Here is a 17,647-nt window from a genome sequence, read left to right on the forward strand (position 1 = left end):
ACGAGCGGGTTTGTCACGTGGTATTTTTTGTATTTCGCGCAAATTTGTAGTTAGCAGAAAAACACTAATAATTAACAGATATAAAGTTCAAAACTGTCTTATCAGACGTTTTGCAAAGTGATCTACAACTTTCTCATTGAAATCTCTAATCCATCTTCGTTTCTTGAAATTCAGTTAACTAAACAGATCTGTTTAAACAATATTTTAGAACACAAAAATAGTCTGACTAACTCGAGGCATCGGTGAACAACATGCATTTATTTGGTCGCGTCGTAATTGTGCGTGCTGGCACATTTTTAAACTCTAGCTGAAGTTACCTCGGACACCCTGTATATAGCATCGCTTGCCGAGCGTGCTCACTTCATGCAAGAAGAGAGACGCACGCATCGCGTTCCATTCTGACCCTGTCGTTCGCTCCAGAGGGAGCGTGGGTACTACGGCGGGATGGATGGACAAGGCTCGAGCATCAGGAGCAAGCTCCTAAATGCATTCGAAAACGGTCAACCATAAGCGTAAACTCAGGCAATGTGACCGCGCCATCAAGGCTGAAGTAACAGCCGCGTGAATCCTGGCGTTATTCGGATGACGAAAGCACGACGCTGGCTGTACCGAAGAGCTGAAGAGACTCCGCTAACCAGTTGCCTTACACGCTGTCGCAGAGACGGTAATCGCTACATAGCAACTCACAATGCAGCTAGGGCAATTCCGAAAAAAAGAAACCTCGAGATAAACACTGCCGTGAAGCTCACGTCAATACGAAGCACGTTGAAACAGATGCAAAAAACACTGGCTATTCAACGGAGATTCAGTCACGTGGCCTCGATATATACAATCAGATCGGTCGCTGGCGCTCGGTATAACGGAAAAATGCTACGTAAGATGAAAACGGGAAGTTGAAAACTCGTTCGGCTGAGTCGCTGCGAGCTGTAGTGATTTTATTGTTCAAAGCATTGTGACAAATTACACACTTCGAGCAGAGAGCTTGGCTTGCACATGATCCGTATTGCTTTACCAGCTCAGCTTGTTTGTACAAAATTGTGAAAACAGTTTCAGGGTATTTTAATGTTGCCAGTTAGTAAAAAATGCCGAACGTGAATGTATAGATGATCAGTCCATTGACGACGCCTCAGCGAACGCCGCAACAAAACTCTGAGGACTTCGAAGCATAGCAATGAGCCTGAACCAGTGATAGCTGGTATAGATTCACACTGCAAGAAGCCGTGGTGAAGCCCAGAATAACAAACTGTGTCATTAGGGTCATAGTGCGTGCAGGGTTCCTCTTTTTTTTGGGTGAGAGGAAGGGCGAATGTTTGTCGCAGCACTCCCTTCGATAATTGAATCAGTGTATGCATGGGGTAGACATTGCGCACCCCCTTTTTAATTGACTTGGGGAGGGGACGGTGCTGGACGGTCACCCTCCAGCACCCCTCGTGCACACGCTTATGATCAGGGTTAAGTTATTTTAGGGTACGTGTTAGTTATTCTCTTTTACTTTTTTTGTATATATTATTGTTCAGCGCGCTATAATCGGGATCCTTTTTAACTCACAGCCTTCTCTCGCAAAAGAAAGCTGGTTCAAATAAGATGCTAATCGCTTGAAGCCTTAGTAATTTACGTAATGCTATAAATCTTTTACAGGTATGGAATACAGTCTTCTGGATTATGATGTCATTTTGGCTCTTCCACTCGACTCTCAATTGGCTCGGCGAGGTGCTGCGATTTGCCGACCGGGACTTCTACAGAGATTGGTGGTAAGCTGCTGGGGTGTAATGACTGATCTGTATAACGTCCTGCCGTAGGCATATCTAACGGTAAGCTTAAAGTGTCCATGTGCAGAGACCAAATAAACTGCACAAAGAAAGGGAGAGGGCAAGGCACGACAGAGAAACGAAATCATGTAAACCAGTATGCTTAACACCCCCCTCCCCACCTCGTTCGCATTTTGTCCCATCGTTCAGCAGTCGTCGTCTTCTGCGTGCGTTAAGGTATGGCACGCAAGGGTATCTGTAGCTTTGCTCGGAGGAAGTCATTTGGTAACATTAACATGGGGCAAAAAAGCTATTATTATTAGTCAGCTCTCAATATATGTATATATATATATATATATATATATATATATATATATATATATATATATATATATATATATATATGTATGGGAAAGAAGTGTATACCCAAGGGCTCGTTTTTCCGTGTTTTAACACAATATTAATGACATCTAACAGACGGTAATGCCAAGAAATGTACAGGGAAAGTTATTAGAACCAATGGAATGTAAATAAGAAGAAAGAAAAGTGGATGAAAAAATAACCAGCCGTGATCAGGAACGACCTGCTCATGGCTGGTTATTTTTTTCATCCACTTTTCTTTCTTCTTATTTACATTCCATTGGTTCTAGTAACTTCCCCTGTACATTCCTTGGCATTACTGTCTGTTAGATCTCTTATATATATATATATATATATATATATATATATATATATATATATATATATATATATATATATATATATATATATATATATATATATAGTGAAGAAGTTGAGTGCTACTCAGAAAGGCAGAGGGTATCACTCAGTCTGTGAAGAAGACGACGTCGTTTGGTCGGCTCGGTGCACAGGCTGGTTCCGCCATTACCACTCTACTTGTCGTGACCGCTTTCCTGTTATATAAAAAAGTGCCGCTCTAAAACGCCTCATTTTAATTGGTGGAGGTGCTGGACTGGATAACACATATAACACTTTCACCGTCCCTTCATTGTTAAGTTTCTTAACTTTAAATCAAAACTGGAAGCCCTTAGTAACGCCTCGAAATTGAAAGATCTTAAAGAGCCCAAAGTCTGGCTAGAAGAAGATTTTTCACCCAAAGTACAGCTAGCCCGAAAAAAGCTGCGCGATTTCGCGAAATCAAACAGAAAAAGCACCGAGAAATACACAGTGCGCTTTAATAAACTGCACATGCACAACTCCACTTTTTGTTATGATGCTGCAAATGACTGCGTTGTCAAGGTAGCCTCAACGAAAGCGCCCGCCCCACAATGAACTTCTAAAGGGCCTCTTTACAAAACTAAGTCAAGCAAACCCTTATCCTTACTCATAGCAAATTTTCGTAGCATCTATAACAAAATTGACGCCCTAAATGCTATTTTGTTCACGTGTTCGGCTGATATATTAGTAGGCAGCGAAACATGGCTATCTGAAGACGTTCCAAACATTGACCTAACACTTCCCTCGTCATTTGCGCTCTTCCGCAAAGACAGAGCGGGCTGCCGAGGGGGAGGAGTTATAATCGGTGTGAAATCTGGTTTTCATTCATCTCTTATTTCCATTCCCTGCCCTCTTGAAATCGTTTGGGTTTCTTGCTATTTTGAACATGTTCACTGCGTCATCGGTGCCTGCTACCGGCCACCTGATAGCCGGCAGGATTTCGTAGAAATTCTTAACGATTCGATCGATTCTGTTTTCCTCAAGTTCCCGAGTTGTCTGTTAATTCTTGCCGGTGACTTTAATTATCCTGATATTGACTGGGCCTCCCTAACCGTTCATGCTCAACGCAATCGCCATGAACAACTAAGCTTTCTGCGCTTACTTCATTTTCATAATCTCGAACAACTCGTACATGAACCGACGCGTGGCGACCACATACTAGATCTTGTCCTCACAAATAACCCACAGCTTGCTAAAACAAACATACTGGACAAAATCAGTCACCATAACGCCGTACATTGCTCGTTGTCATTACCACGTGCAGACAAATCTAAAGTGAAGAAACGTATCTTTAACTACAGCCGAACAAACACTGAAAAACTAAACGGTTTGTTGCAGAGCTTCTCTGAAGACTTTGAACACAACTTTGCACATCATTCAGTACAGCATAACTGGTGTTTGTTCCGCGATAAACTAAAGGAAGTGGAGGAATTGTGTGTACCTAAACTATCAATAAGCGAAAGAGTAAATGACCCTTGGTTTACTCGAGAAGTAAAAAGAAGCTTAAATAAAAAGAAAAGAGCCTACCAGAAAGCCACTAAAACGAGCGACCCCCACGACTGGCTTAAATACAAGAGTACATCCAGCGCGTGCGCGGATGCAATTCGCAAAGCCAAAAATGAATTTTACAATTGCACGCTCCCAAACCTTTTAAAAACAGACCCTAAAAAATTTTGGAATGTTATTAATTCAAAGAACAACAACTCTGCCCCACCCATCACAAGTGAAGATGGCAAGACCTTGCCTGTTGCAGCATGTGCTCAAAAACTGAACACCTACTTCTCTCAAGTTTTCACTGTCGAGCGACCACTAGATAGCTCTCTTGATTTGCCGTCACTAACCGTTCAACACCCGTTTTCCGCTATCGTAATCACTACGCATGGCGTAGCCTGCGCAATAGGTCGTTTGGCACTCAAGACTAGCCCCGGACCAGACAGAATTAGCGCGAAACTTCTAAAATTAACAAGAAATGTTGTAGGCCCGTGTACTCAGATTTGGGTGCACGTTAAAGAACCCCAGGTGGTCGAAATTTCCGGAGCCCTCCACTACGGCGTCTCTCATAATCATATGGTGGTTTTGGGACGTTAAACCCCACGAATCAATCTAAAATTAACAAGTCCCTTTTCGTCATACTTTCTTTGTTTGATTTTTCAACAATCACTTGATTCAGGATTTATACCAGATGATTGGAAATCAGCGCATGTGACCCCAATTTTTAAGTCTGGTGACAATACAGTTCCCAATAACTACAGGCCAATTTCACTAACATCAATCTGTTGTAAATTACTCGAACACATACTATTCACGCATATAATGAAACACCTTAATCTGAATAAACTGCTCCTAAGCAGCCAACATGGGTTTCGTAAAGATCTATCTTGCCAAACACAACTCTTTGAATTGGTAACTGACCTTCATTCTTCTCTAAACGTGTCCCGTCCTGTTGATGCAATTTTTGTTGATTTCTCGAAAGCCTTTGATCGCGTGCCACATAAACGTCTGTTGCTAAAAATTCGCCAACTCCAACTCGACCAAAACACAACACGATGGATAGAAGAATTTTTAACCAATCGTTTCCAGACAGTCAAGTTAAACAATCATATTTCTAACCAAACACGTGTTTCATCTGGGGTCCCTCAGGGGTCAGTGTTAGGTCCTCTTTTATTCCTGATTTACATCAATGACATAGCATGCAGCCCAAAATCACCAATTCGCTTGTTTGCGGATGATTGCGTAGTGTATAGAGAAATATCTAATCCAGACGATACAATTATCTTACAATCTGATCTTATTAGGCTAGAGGAATGGTGTAGCCGCTGGCAAATGGAAAGAAATGTAGAAAAAACCAAACACATAATGTTTAGCCCTACCCCCGAGACAGTTCCCGCTAACTACAAAATAAATGATACTCCAATAGATTCAGTTCAATCGTTTAAATATTTAGGTGTGTTCTTTACGGCGAATTTAAAGTGGTCATGCCACATAGAATACATATCTACTAAAGCCCTTAAAAAACTCGGCCTTCTCAAAAGGCGCCTACATTTAGCCACCAAGGAAACCAGGTTTCATGCATATAATTGTCTTATCCGGCCCTCACTAGAATACGGTTCAATCATATGGCATCCTCAGGGCGCCAACCTAACTAACCTTTTGGAATCTGTCCAGAACAAGGCAACCCGGTTCATCACGTCCTCGTACTCACGTTACCAAAGCGTATCTTCTTTAAAGAATTCACTTCATCTTCCCTCACTTGCCATGCGCCGAAAGTTGGCTCGACTATCTTTTTTTCATTCGCTGTACCACAGTAGCACGCCGTTTTCCCAGCTTCATATCATTCCACCACCTCATATCTCCGCCCGGGTAGACCACACTTTCAAAGTTAAACCAATTTTCGCTAAAACAGAAAGATATAAAAACTCTCCTTTAGTCCTTGCAATCGCAGAATGGAACGCGTTACCTGCTCACATCGCAGAACTGTCCGATTCATCATCTTTTCAACATGCACTCAAAACCTTTCTTGATGTTCTTCGATGACGCATAAATCTTCATTTTGTTTTTCTTCTTCTTCTATGTTTCTCTCTGTATTTTTTTCTTTTTCTTTTTTTGCACACTGTTGTTGAGTGTACTGATCGCGCTTTTTTGTTCTTGTTTACTGTTTTTAAAGTGCATTTCGCGTGAACTCTGATTGATTGATATGTGGGGTTTAACGTCCCAAAACCACCATATGATTATGAGAGACGCCGTAGTGGAGGGCTCCGGAAATTTAGACCACCTGGGGTTCTTTAACGTGCACCCAAATCTGAGCACACGGGCCTACAACACCGCGTGAACTCTTTTTTTCATTCAATGTAATCTATTGTTGTTTGGCGTTGTTTCTGGATTGCACTTTCAGTTTCTCGATGCAGTAGACATGTATACCATCTCTGCCTTCATTTATGTTCTGTACTGTACTTGTGATCATAACCCCACTCTATCCCCTCCTATGTAATGCCCATTCGGGCCTTTAGGGTATTTAAATAAATAAATAAATAAATAAAATAAAATATTCCTGAAATTGCGACACCGTACGTTGCCTCCAGTTGCTACTATGTCCACGGACGACGATCAGCAGGCGGCCGCCTCGGCTCCAACTACTGCAGCTCCCGTCTGTCTCGGCTGCTCTCGGCAACGCGATCCACCTACCTTCAGTGGAACCGATGACAAGGATGTCGAAGACTGGCTCGACGAATACGACCGAGTGAGCAAGCACAAGTGGAACGATGCGCACAAGCTTACCGTCGTCCACTTTTACTTGACCGACGTCGCGAGTCTGTGGTACCGTAATCACGAGAGAGACCTTCTCACCTGGTCGGCCTTCCGAACGGCGTTTGCGGACTTGTTTGGCCATCCAGCGCTTCGAAAACTACGAACCGAAAAGCGCTTGCGTACTAGGGCTCAGCTGAATGGCGAAAATTACACCGGTCATATCGAAGATGTGGTAGACCTTTGCCAGCGTGTAAACTCGGCCATGACAGAAGCCGAGAAAAACAAACACTTCTGAGAAGGCGTGACTGACGACGCATTTCAGATGCTTGTCGCCAAGAGCCCGCAAACGGTAGCGGAAGTGATCCAACTTTGTGAGAGCAATACGAGCTCTGGAAACAGCGTGACACCACTCATCGTGCGAGCGCGCCATGTGCAACAATCTCCGCTTTAATGTCGGCTGGCATTTCTGTAGACCACTCCACTTTGCTTCTAGAGATCAAGCAATTTGTACGAGATGTCGCACGCCAGTTCCTCGTGCCTTATACCGTCGAGGGTGCCCCATCTACTTTAGCACCATCAATACAGCGAGTCGTCCAGGAGCAAGTGTCCGAGGTGCTACCAACAGCTCACGCACCAGCCTATGCACGGAGCCAAGCAAACGTCGTCTTCTTCACAGACTGAGTGTTCCCCTCTCTGCCTTTTTGAGTAGCACCAATCTTCTTCACTACAATATATATATATATATATATATATATATATATATATATATATATATATATATATATATATATATATATATATATATATATATATATATATATATATATATATATATATATATATATATATATATATATATATAGTAACGGAGCATAGTGGCGCCAGCGTGTAAGAAGACGTTGACGTCCGTGTGGCTTGTGCTTGCCGGGTTCCTGCCTGTACCAGCTTGTTGCGGCTAACGCTTCTTGATTAATAACAAGTGTTTTTACGTAAACTCGCTCGTTGCATTTGGTGGAAACGTGTTGGGTAACATCCTGGAGCTCCACAGCCGTAAGCTACCATCTGATTCCGCAGTGACCAAGCGCGTCGATCCCGCCTCTTCCACGTCGCCGCCTGTCATGTGCCCTGGCGTACTTCGTCTGCGTGACCCACCAGTCTACAACGGCACTGAAGATCACGATGTCGTGGAATGGCTGGCAGAGTACGAGCGTGCCAGCGCGATTAACAAGTGGGATGACCCTACAAAGCTGACTCACGTCACCTTCTATTTGACAGATTTGGCCAAACTATGGTTCACCAACCAACAAGCCGACATCCCCACCTGGTCGGTTTTCAAGGAGATCGTGATCTCGTTTTTTGGTCGTCCAGCTATGCGCAAGCTTCGCGCTGAACTTGGCCTGCGGGGACGATTTCAGCGAAACGGTGAGAGCTTCACGAGCTACATTGAAGATGTGATCGGCCTCTGTAGGCGAGTGGATGCGAGGATGACGGAGGCTGACAGAATAAAGCATATAATGAAAGGCATTGATGACGACGCTTTTCATATGCTTGTGGCCAAAGACCCACAAACCGTCACGGCCGTGATTCAGCTCTGCCAAAGTTTTGATGAGCTGCGCAAGCAGCGAATTTCTACACGTCGCGCTAATACGCAAACGGCAGATATTTCGGCTTTGGAGTGGAAAAGAAGTGGCACCGACTACACCGTATTGATGCCTAAAATTGAACAGTACATCCGCGCATCCGCGAAGAGGTTGCTCGACAGCTTTCTCTTGTGACCACCATCGACGAGACCCCCACAGCACTGGACCACTCACTTCGCCGTGCTATTCAGACGCAAGTTGCCGAGGCTCTCCCTTCGCCCACGTCCCCAATATCAGGTACTGCACCGCTGACTTATGCAGAAGCCGTCCACCGACCTCCTGCCTAATCGCCGATCTCTTCATACAGCCCAGCCACCAACTACTTCAGGTCACATGTTTCAGTTTGTCCGGTAAATCAACCCTTCTCGCCACCTCGAGCATCTGTTAACTCTTGGCGTACTCCGGATAACCGGGCAGTCTGCTACAACTGCGGTATTCTAGGGCATGTTGCGCGCTACTGTCGTCGCCATAGATTCTATTTTAATGAGGCTCAGCATTCCGGCAACGTTCCTCGGCAACCAGAATCACATGTTACACCTGATGCACCTGACCGCCGCTCACGTCGACCAGACTTCAGCCCACGTCGATCTCCTTCACCCCGTCTTCGGTCTCTTTCTCCCATGCTTCGCCATTCCAACCACGCCCAGGAGGAAAACTAACAGTCGCAGTTCCCGAGGCAAGAACTGTGACACCGACGAAATTTCCAATGCTTCATCTTTCACCCCCTAACGAGATTGCCGTGTTTGCGGACGGTTTCACCACAACTGCTCTTGCAGACACAGGTGCCGCTATTTGTGTAATAAGGGAAGTGCTATGCCGCAAACTGAACAAAGTGACGACTCCACTGGTTGATATTTCCTTACGCACAGCGAGTTCGCAGCACGTCCAGCCTTCTGCCACATGCATTGCTCGTGTTGTGATTCAAGGGGTGATGTACATCGTTGAATTTGTCGTCCTTCCGCATGCGTCTCAAGAAATCATCCTGGGATGGAACTTTCTTTCCGCTAATCATGCGGTTGTCGACTGCGCCCGTGCACAACTCGTTTTGTTTCCGTTCAGAACGACATTCATAGATCTCCCTTGCTCGCCTAAAAAGGTGACCGTCGCCTCTGACGTCGTCATCTGTGCTTTTTAAGTCGCCGTGGTCTCTATTTTTTGCAACTCCGTCCTTGATTCAACTGCCCTCTTTATACCGTCGCAAGAATGCGCTCGTCGCCGGAACCTTGCCGTCCCGTTTGCCGTCATAACGCTTGCCGATGGTTCCAGTGCCGTGTACGTGTGCAATCTGTTCCCGTGTCCCGCTACGTTATTACATGGCGAATGTATTGGGCATCTTGACGCTTATGATGCCATCTTTCCTTTCGATGCCCTTTTGGATACGACGCCAATGTCCATGGATGCTGTCATGGCTGCCACCGCACCCTCACTACCTGACGAAGACGTTCTGTTGCGCAGAGTGGACACCGGGCTTACGCAAGACCAGCGCAATCAGCTCATTCAACTAATTGGCCGTTTCCGTGCCTCCTTCTGCCAAGGACAACCTCCCTTGGTACGCACGTCAGTTGTCGCTCACAATATCGACACTGGTCATCATAATCCACTTCGTCAGCACCCCTACCGCGTCTCGCAGGCTGAGCGTGACGTCATCACTCAACACGTCGATGAGATGCTCCAACGTGGTGTCATTCAACACTCGCACAGTCCTTGGGCTTCGCCAGTGGTCCTTGTGCGAAAAAAGATGGCTCCATTAGGTTTTGCGTGGATCATCGGTGACCAAACAAGATCACACGCAAGGATGTTTATCCCCTGCCACGCATTGATGACGCCCTGGATTGCCTTCAAGGTGCGGAGTTTTTCTCTTCACTGGATCTGCGCTCTGGATATTGGCAAGTGCCAATGGCCAAACCAGACCGTCCAAAAATGGCGTTTGTGACGCCTGATGGCTTATATGAATTTAATGTAAAGCTCTTCGGTCTTTGCAATGCGCCGGCGACTTTTGAAAGGATGATGGACAGTGTCCTCAGGGGACTTAAATGGCACATCTGTCTTTGCTATTTAGACGACATAGTCGTCTTCTCTGCAAATTTTGAAACTGATCTTTTCCGTCTGGAACAAGTTCTCCAGTGCCTTACAGCAGCTGGGTTGCAACTGAACTTCAAAAAATGGCATTTTGGTGCCCACAAACTCACAATTCTCGGCCACGTCGTCTCGAATGAAGGAATATCACCGGAACCTGCCAAACTGCGTGCCATTGCCGAGTACCCCAAGCCTACCACCCTAAAGGAGCTCCGTAGCTTCGTAGGCTTGTGCTCGTATTTTCGTCGTTTCTTCCGCAATTTTGCTTGAATAATCGCCTCCCTAACTCAGCTTCTTTCCAATAGCGCGGACCTCTCGGGCTGGAATTGCTATTGCAATGTCGCATTCACGACGCTGCGCCGGCTACTCACATCTCTACCAGTTCTCCGCCACTTCGATCTCAATGCACCTACTGAAGTTTGCACGGATGCTAGCGGTGTCGGCCTCGGTGACATTCTCGCTCAACGCAAGGATGGCTGCAAAGAGTACGTTGTCGCCTATGCCAGCCGTACCCTAACAAAGGCAGAGTCCAACGATTGCGTCACGGAAAAGGAGTGTTTGGCTATCATTTGGGCTATAGGAAAATTTCGCACTTACCTTTACGGACGCCAGTTTGATGTTATTACAGATCACCATGCCTTATGCTGGCTAGCGTCCATGAAAGACCCTACTGGCCGTCTCGCTCGTTGGCTTTACGCCTTCAGGAATACGACATCCAAGTTGTTTATCGCTCAGGACGTAGACATTCAGACACCGATGCCCTATTCCGTTCTCCGCTGCCTCATGATCTTGCCTGCTTACCAACTGCCATCTGCGACTCTTCATCGCTGAGCATCACGGACATGCCAGCCGAGCAGCGCAAGGATCCCTGGATCAATTTTCTGCTCGAATTTCTCTCTCACAGTTCGGTAGAATCGACTTCACAGTCCCTCTCTCGTCAAGCAAGACACTTTGCTGTCCGTGAAGGCTTGTTGTATCGCCGCAATTATGAGACGGATGACCGTAGGTGGCTCCTTGTCATCCCCCGTCATTCGCGCTCGGACATCTGCACTGTCTTTCACGATGACCCCCAGCGTGGCCACGCTGGAGTATTCAAGACCTCCTCTCGCCTTCGTCTGAGATACTACTGGCGTGGCATGTATCGGTACGTTCGCCAGTACGTTCGGTCATGTGCCACGTGTCAACGCCACAAGACGCCTTCTCCCAGCACTACTGGCCCTTTGCAACCCTTAACCTGTCCTGCGAGACCATTCGACCGCGTCGGAATTGATATTTATGGTCCACTACCCAACACTCCTCAATGTAACCGGTGCATTATCGTCGCCGTCGATCATTTGACACGCTACGCTGAAACATCTGCGCTGCCTGCTACCACTGCGAAAGACGTTGCGTCCTGTCTTCTTTACCATATGGTTTTGCGGCACGGTGCACCTCGTGAATTACTGAGTGACCGTAGACGCGTGTTTCTCTCGAACGCCGTCGACGAGCTGCTCAAGGAATGTCGCACTGTCCATTGGAAAACCTCGACATACCATCCTCAAACCGATGGCATGACAGAACGCTTTAATCGCACCCTTAGAGATATGCTTGCCATGTACGCGTCTGACGACCACAATAATTGGGACCAAGTGCTCCCTTTTGTAACGTACGCGTACAACTCTGCGCCACAAACAACCACCGGCTTCTCTCCTTTCTTCCTCCTGTACGGACGTGAACCATCATGCTCCATGGACACCATTCTGCCGTACAGACCTGACGTTTCTGAAGCGACGCCCGTTTCCGAAGCAGCTGCTTATGCCTAAGAGTGTCGTCAACTCGCTTGCTCGTTTACCGCGCAAGACCAATGGGGCCAGAAAACTGACCACGATGCCTCTGCATCTAGTGCCCGCTATAACCCAGGAATGTTGGTTTGGTTCTGGGTCCCGTCTACCCTTCCTGGTCTTTCCCCAAAGCTTTCGTCGAAATACCATGGCCCCTACCGTGTGGTGCGACAAACATCTCCCGTCAACTATGAAGTTGAGCCCATTGATCCACCTTCGGACCAACGCTGCCGTGGGCGTGAAACGGTTCACGTATCACGCCTCAAACCATGCTATGACCCCCCTGTCGTGTCATTTCCTTAGATCGCCAGGGTTGGCTCTTTTCTTCGCGGGGAGTAATTGTACCGGAGCATAGTGGCGCCAGCTCTGTGCCAGCATGAAAGAATACGTTGACGTCCATGTGGCTCGTGCTTGCCGGGTTCTTGCCTGTACCAGCTTGTTGCGGCTAACACTTCCTGATTAATAACAAGTGTTTTTACATGAACTCGCTCGTTGCAATATATATATATATATATATATATATATATATATATATATATATATATATATATATATATATATATATATATATATATATATATATATATATATATTGTAGTGAAGAAGATGAGATGCATACGCACCAACACGTATGCGCCTTCGCTTCGGAAGAGAACTAAAAACCCCGTGCTGTGATTGCGCGACAACCCGTGCCGCCTTTGCTAGACTTGCCGTACTCCGTCGCGACCTCGTTGCGACTTCTCTGTTTGAATAAACATCATCACATTTGGTGGAGACTGCTGAGATCCCTAAGCAGACCTGGAGCTCCGCTCTCGCAAGTTGGCCGAAAGACCACCGTACAACATGACTGACGCAGTCACCAACCAGCCCATCCCAGCACAGCCAGCACCATCGGCTGCCCCGTCGACCTGCCCCGGCACTACCCGTCAGCGGGACCTACCAATCTTCAGCGGCAGTGGTGAGCAAGCCGTCGAAGACTGGCTCTTCTTGTACGGACGCGTAAATGCTAGCAACAAGTGGGAAGACGACTCTAAGCTCGCCTATGTTATCTTTTACTTGGCTGACCTCGCTAAGCTATGGTTTACAACCGCGAAACCACCATTGCCAACTGGTCCACCTTCAAAACCCTCGTGACCGAAGCGTCGTCAGCGTTCCATCGCCCAACAGAGTGTACCACCACCAGATTCGATCTCGGCCGTCGCACTCGCAAACGGCAACGTTCGCCAAGAAACTCTGTCGAACCAGATTAAAGACTGCATCAGAGAGGAAGTCACCCGACAGCTCTCCCGGCTGCCGCATAGCGACGCGTCTACCACAAGCCAGCCTTCGACACTGCAGCAGGCCATACGCACTGAATTTTACGATGCCCTACCTACAGTTGTGGCCCCTTACCCATGCACTTCGGTACCATGTGATCGCTCAACTGCCGGCTACGCACCACCTGCGCCACCTTCACCTCTCAGCTACGCAACTGCGGTCGCGCGGCCCCCACCGCATCCAGTCTCCTTATTGGCTCCACCTCCTACGGCGCCGACTCCAGTTTACAGGCCCCCACCTCGCTTGTTCCGTCCATCTATTGAGTGGCGCACCTAAGACAACCATCCTATCTGCTTCGCATGTAGCATCGCTGGCCACATTGCACGCGTCTGCCGCTGCCGTCCCATACCTGCGCATGACTACTTCGGAACTCCTGCCTACGTGCCGCAGCAGGCCACCACGTCTCCATACGAACAGAGGCACCCTGACTCGGATCGCCACCCAACAAATGCTCGATTCCTATCCTCTCGTCACCGATCGCCATCACCTATGCGTCGTCGACTACCTCCTGAGGAGGGAAACTAATCAGTGCAGTTACGGAGGCAAGAACTGCAACTTGTGCGCAATTGTCAAGGCCATTATTTTGCCACAAAATGTTGTTGATGTCGATGTTGAGGAAGTCACCACACTAGCGTTAATTGATACCGGGGCAGCCGTTTCTGTGATGAACGCCAAATTTTGCCGGAAACTGAAGAAAATGACCACATATCTCTGTGGTATGGTGCTGTCTACAGCTAGCGCGCAACGCATTCATCCTTCGGCTGTGTGTACGGCGCGCGTTGTCATCCAAGACATTTTTTACATCGTCCAATTTTTTGTTCTACCATCTTACTTTCATGACCTTATCCTAGGTTGGAATTTCTTATTATGTCATGAAGCTATCATCGATTGTTCCCGTGCGGAAGTGTCCCTTGTGCCAACATGTGAATTTCCATCGCCCGACCGTTCTCCTCTGCTCTGCAGACTCACTGTCGCTGACGACGACATTACCTTGCCTCCGGAAGCTTCAGTCCCTATTAGCCTTTCATGTGTGGCGCAACCTGACGCCACGGTGGTCTTTACGCCATCTCTAGTTTTTACTGAACGCAAGGGGATCGTTCTCCCATTCGCCGTTCTTACAATTGCGTCTGGTTTAACCGTAATGCTGGTTACCAACCACTGCAGCTACCCCATTGGCTTACTACGTGGTGAAACGTTAGGATATGTACCATATCGATGATATTGTTACGTTTGAAAGAGACCGGTAGAGGTTGAAAGGGGCCGTTTATTAGGTCGTGAGTGGCAGCTCAGAAACGGCCGACTGGTTAGAGATCCTCCTGATCCTCTTCTTCCTCTCTCGCTCCGGGCGACAGGTACGTTCACCGTATACGCTTCTTTGTCTTCATGCATGTGCGCAACGTTCCTCTCCGCGCAGACGAAGGCTGAAGGACGAGTCAGTCGAGTTGTCGTGGCGTATACAGTTTCAGGCGGGCAACATTGCAGCGTGATGGGAAACGAAGAGGCAGACGCTGAAGCTAAAAATGCCTTAAGCAGTGCCCCTGAAGTACGCATTGCGTTTTCACGAGCTGACACGAACGCACTGCTTCGCTGCGTGATGCGCAGCTGCACACTTCAGCACTGGACCAAACCGGAACGGCGACACCAGCGACTTCACAAATAGAACCCGGAAATGAGGTTCCCTATGCCCTCTAAATTGAAACGGACTCGCAAGTATGATCCACCGCATTCGTCTTGGTGTGGCGTACACCAGACGTTACGCACATATCATCGGTCGCAGTGACACCAGTCCTAATTGTGAACACTGTGATGTGCCAGAAACACTTGAGCACATATTTTGTGTCTGCCCGGCATGCGCACGTGAACGACAAACACTGATTTCTTCTACTGAAATATATCGAAGTAGGTCATTAACTGATAAGGCCATGTTGGGCCCTTGGCCAGACACCAACAGTGCAATTGCGGTCACAAGAGCAGTTATAACCTTTTTGGAAACAACTGGACTATATGAGCGACTATAAAATGTGTCTCAGCTAGAAACAACACTACATACTCACCTCTATATCTCACCATCGTCATCCATTATTCTTTCTTTTCCCCTTTCCCTTCCCCCAGTGTAGAGTAGCAAGCTAGAGCAAGCTATTGCTCAGGCCGACCTCTCTGCCTTTCTGTAAATAAACTTATCTCTCTCTCTCTAAGTTTTGGCAGCTCGTCGACCACTCGCCGTGAGACGATTGATTACATAGTTGACCTCTGTAAGTCTGTCGACAATGACAAAAGGTTCACTGTAAGGGGCCAAAAACTTTTGGCATAACCCGCACTTGCGCATCGGAATCCACAACCACACCAGATAACCACTGCGATAAATCACTGGTCGACGGTGAATGTCATAGCGTGCCTTCGCTTTGTCTTGCGATGCCAATGTGCGTAGTTGAGCTATGCGACGCGCCTCTTCGGCGAGGCAGAGAGTCTCGGCGACAGTGACGTTGTCGTGATCACAGAAAGGTAATATTGTGTCGATTGTGTGCCGGGGCGAACGTGCATAAAGCAAAATTAAAGGGCTATAACCTGTAATCTCATGCTTCGCGGTGTTGAACGCGTAAGTAATGAATGGGAGTACGTCATCCCAGTTTTTGTGGTCGGATGAGACATACATAGACAACATGTTGATAATGGTGCGGTTGGTACGCTCCGTCAGCCCATTAGTTTGGGGGTGGTATGGTGTCGAGTGACGCAGGCGGGATTCACATAAACGGAGTAGCTCCTCCACGACAAACAATTGTATCGGGCCAGTTGGTAAGGATCCATCTTGCTAGGAAGCGCAGCCACTATATGAAGTGGTTCTTAAGAGAAAGGAAGAGAAAAGTGAGCCCCGTTATTGTCTGCTTCAGTGAGCGACACCGCCACAGAGCTCACAAGGGATGGGGGGGAGGAGGGATAAAAGGGTAGAAGTAAGGGTATAGAAAAGCGGAAGAAGCAACAACAAACTGAGAGGATAGGAGAGACAGGAAAGATGGAAGAACAGTCACTGGAGTCCGAGGATGGGGTACACTTGCGAGAGATGTTGTCGGCGTCTGTAGATGGCGTAGAGCAGGTCCAGTAAATCGGAGCTGCGCTGTCGTCGAAGGTCGTCAGCGACAGGAGATGACGCAGGGCGAGCCCAGTCGGCCAGAGCTACGATGACGCCGAAGGTCGCGAGCGCGCGGAGCGCGCGGGCGCACAACCGGTCGGCACGAAATCCAGGGAGCGTCCCAATGGGACGCAGCCACTATAACACTGAACACACAACACAAGTGCTTGTGTTGTGTGTTCTGTGTTATAGTGGCTGTGCTTCCTAGCAAGATGGATCCTCCACGACATCCACTGTGAATTGTCGTCCACAATCGCTGATAATGACGCGAGGTGGGCGGTGTCGAAGGATGACGTACTGTAACAAAAACGACGAGACTTCACTGGCAGTTGCGGAGGGGACGACCGCCGTCTCGCAGTAGCGTGTGTGGTAGTCGACGCAAACAATTATCCATCGGTTGCCCTTAGCCGATTTTGGAAAGGGGCTCCCCACTTGTTCGAAAGGTGAGCTTGGAGTTGACATCAGATGTAGAGGACCAGTTGGACCAGTTGATGGACGTTTGTGACGCTGACATTGCATGCAGCTTGCCACATAACTCTCAACGGACTTCTGCATACCAGGCCAATAAAAGGGCTCTTTAGTCCGGTAAAGCGTCCGCGCCAAACTTTAATGTCCAGATGTAGGGTCGTCGTGCATGACACTCATGAAACTGTTCGCAGGCTCTCCGGGACCACTAGAAGAAAACGCGTGCCACTGCTGGAGGGGTTTCTTTTGAACAACAGTCCATCACGCATACAGAAACGGTGTACAATAGTGGAAGCGGATGCAGCGGCGAATAGTGGTGCTAGTTTAGCGTCCTTCCACTGTTCTGCTCTGAAACTGGGGTAGTCCGGGAACGTAGGCGACACAGACGCTACAAGCTGGTCAAGGTCATCGGATTCACAGTCTATTGTGCTAAATGGCATACGTGAAAGACAGGCCACGTCAGCATGTCGA

The 17,647-nt window shown here is 47.6% G+C and overlaps 1 protein-coding gene across 2 annotated transcripts in view; it reads left to right on the forward strand.

Moving 5' to 3' along the window:
* Positions 1-17,647, forward strand: part of LOC119176579 (diacylglycerol O-acyltransferase 1) — a 73,188-nt gene that overhangs the window by 44,643 nt on the left and 10,898 nt on the right. For both annotated transcript variants that reach the window (XR_012887031.1, XM_037427937.2), the window contains exon 11: positions 1,639-1,751. Coding sequence is in view for 1 of the 2 variants with exons in the window: in XM_037427937.2 (XP_037283834.1) it covers positions 1,639-1,751 (113 nt within the window). In the remaining variant the exon portion in view is untranslated. The remainder of the gene's footprint in view (positions 1-1,638; positions 1,752-17,647) is intronic.

Source organism: Rhipicephalus microplus, chromosome X (assembly GCF_043290135.1).
Source record: "Rhipicephalus microplus isolate Deutch F79 chromosome X, USDA_Rmic, whole genome shotgun sequence".
Taxonomy (NCBI): Eukaryota; Metazoa; Arthropoda; class Arachnida; order Ixodida; family Ixodidae; genus Rhipicephalus; species Rhipicephalus microplus.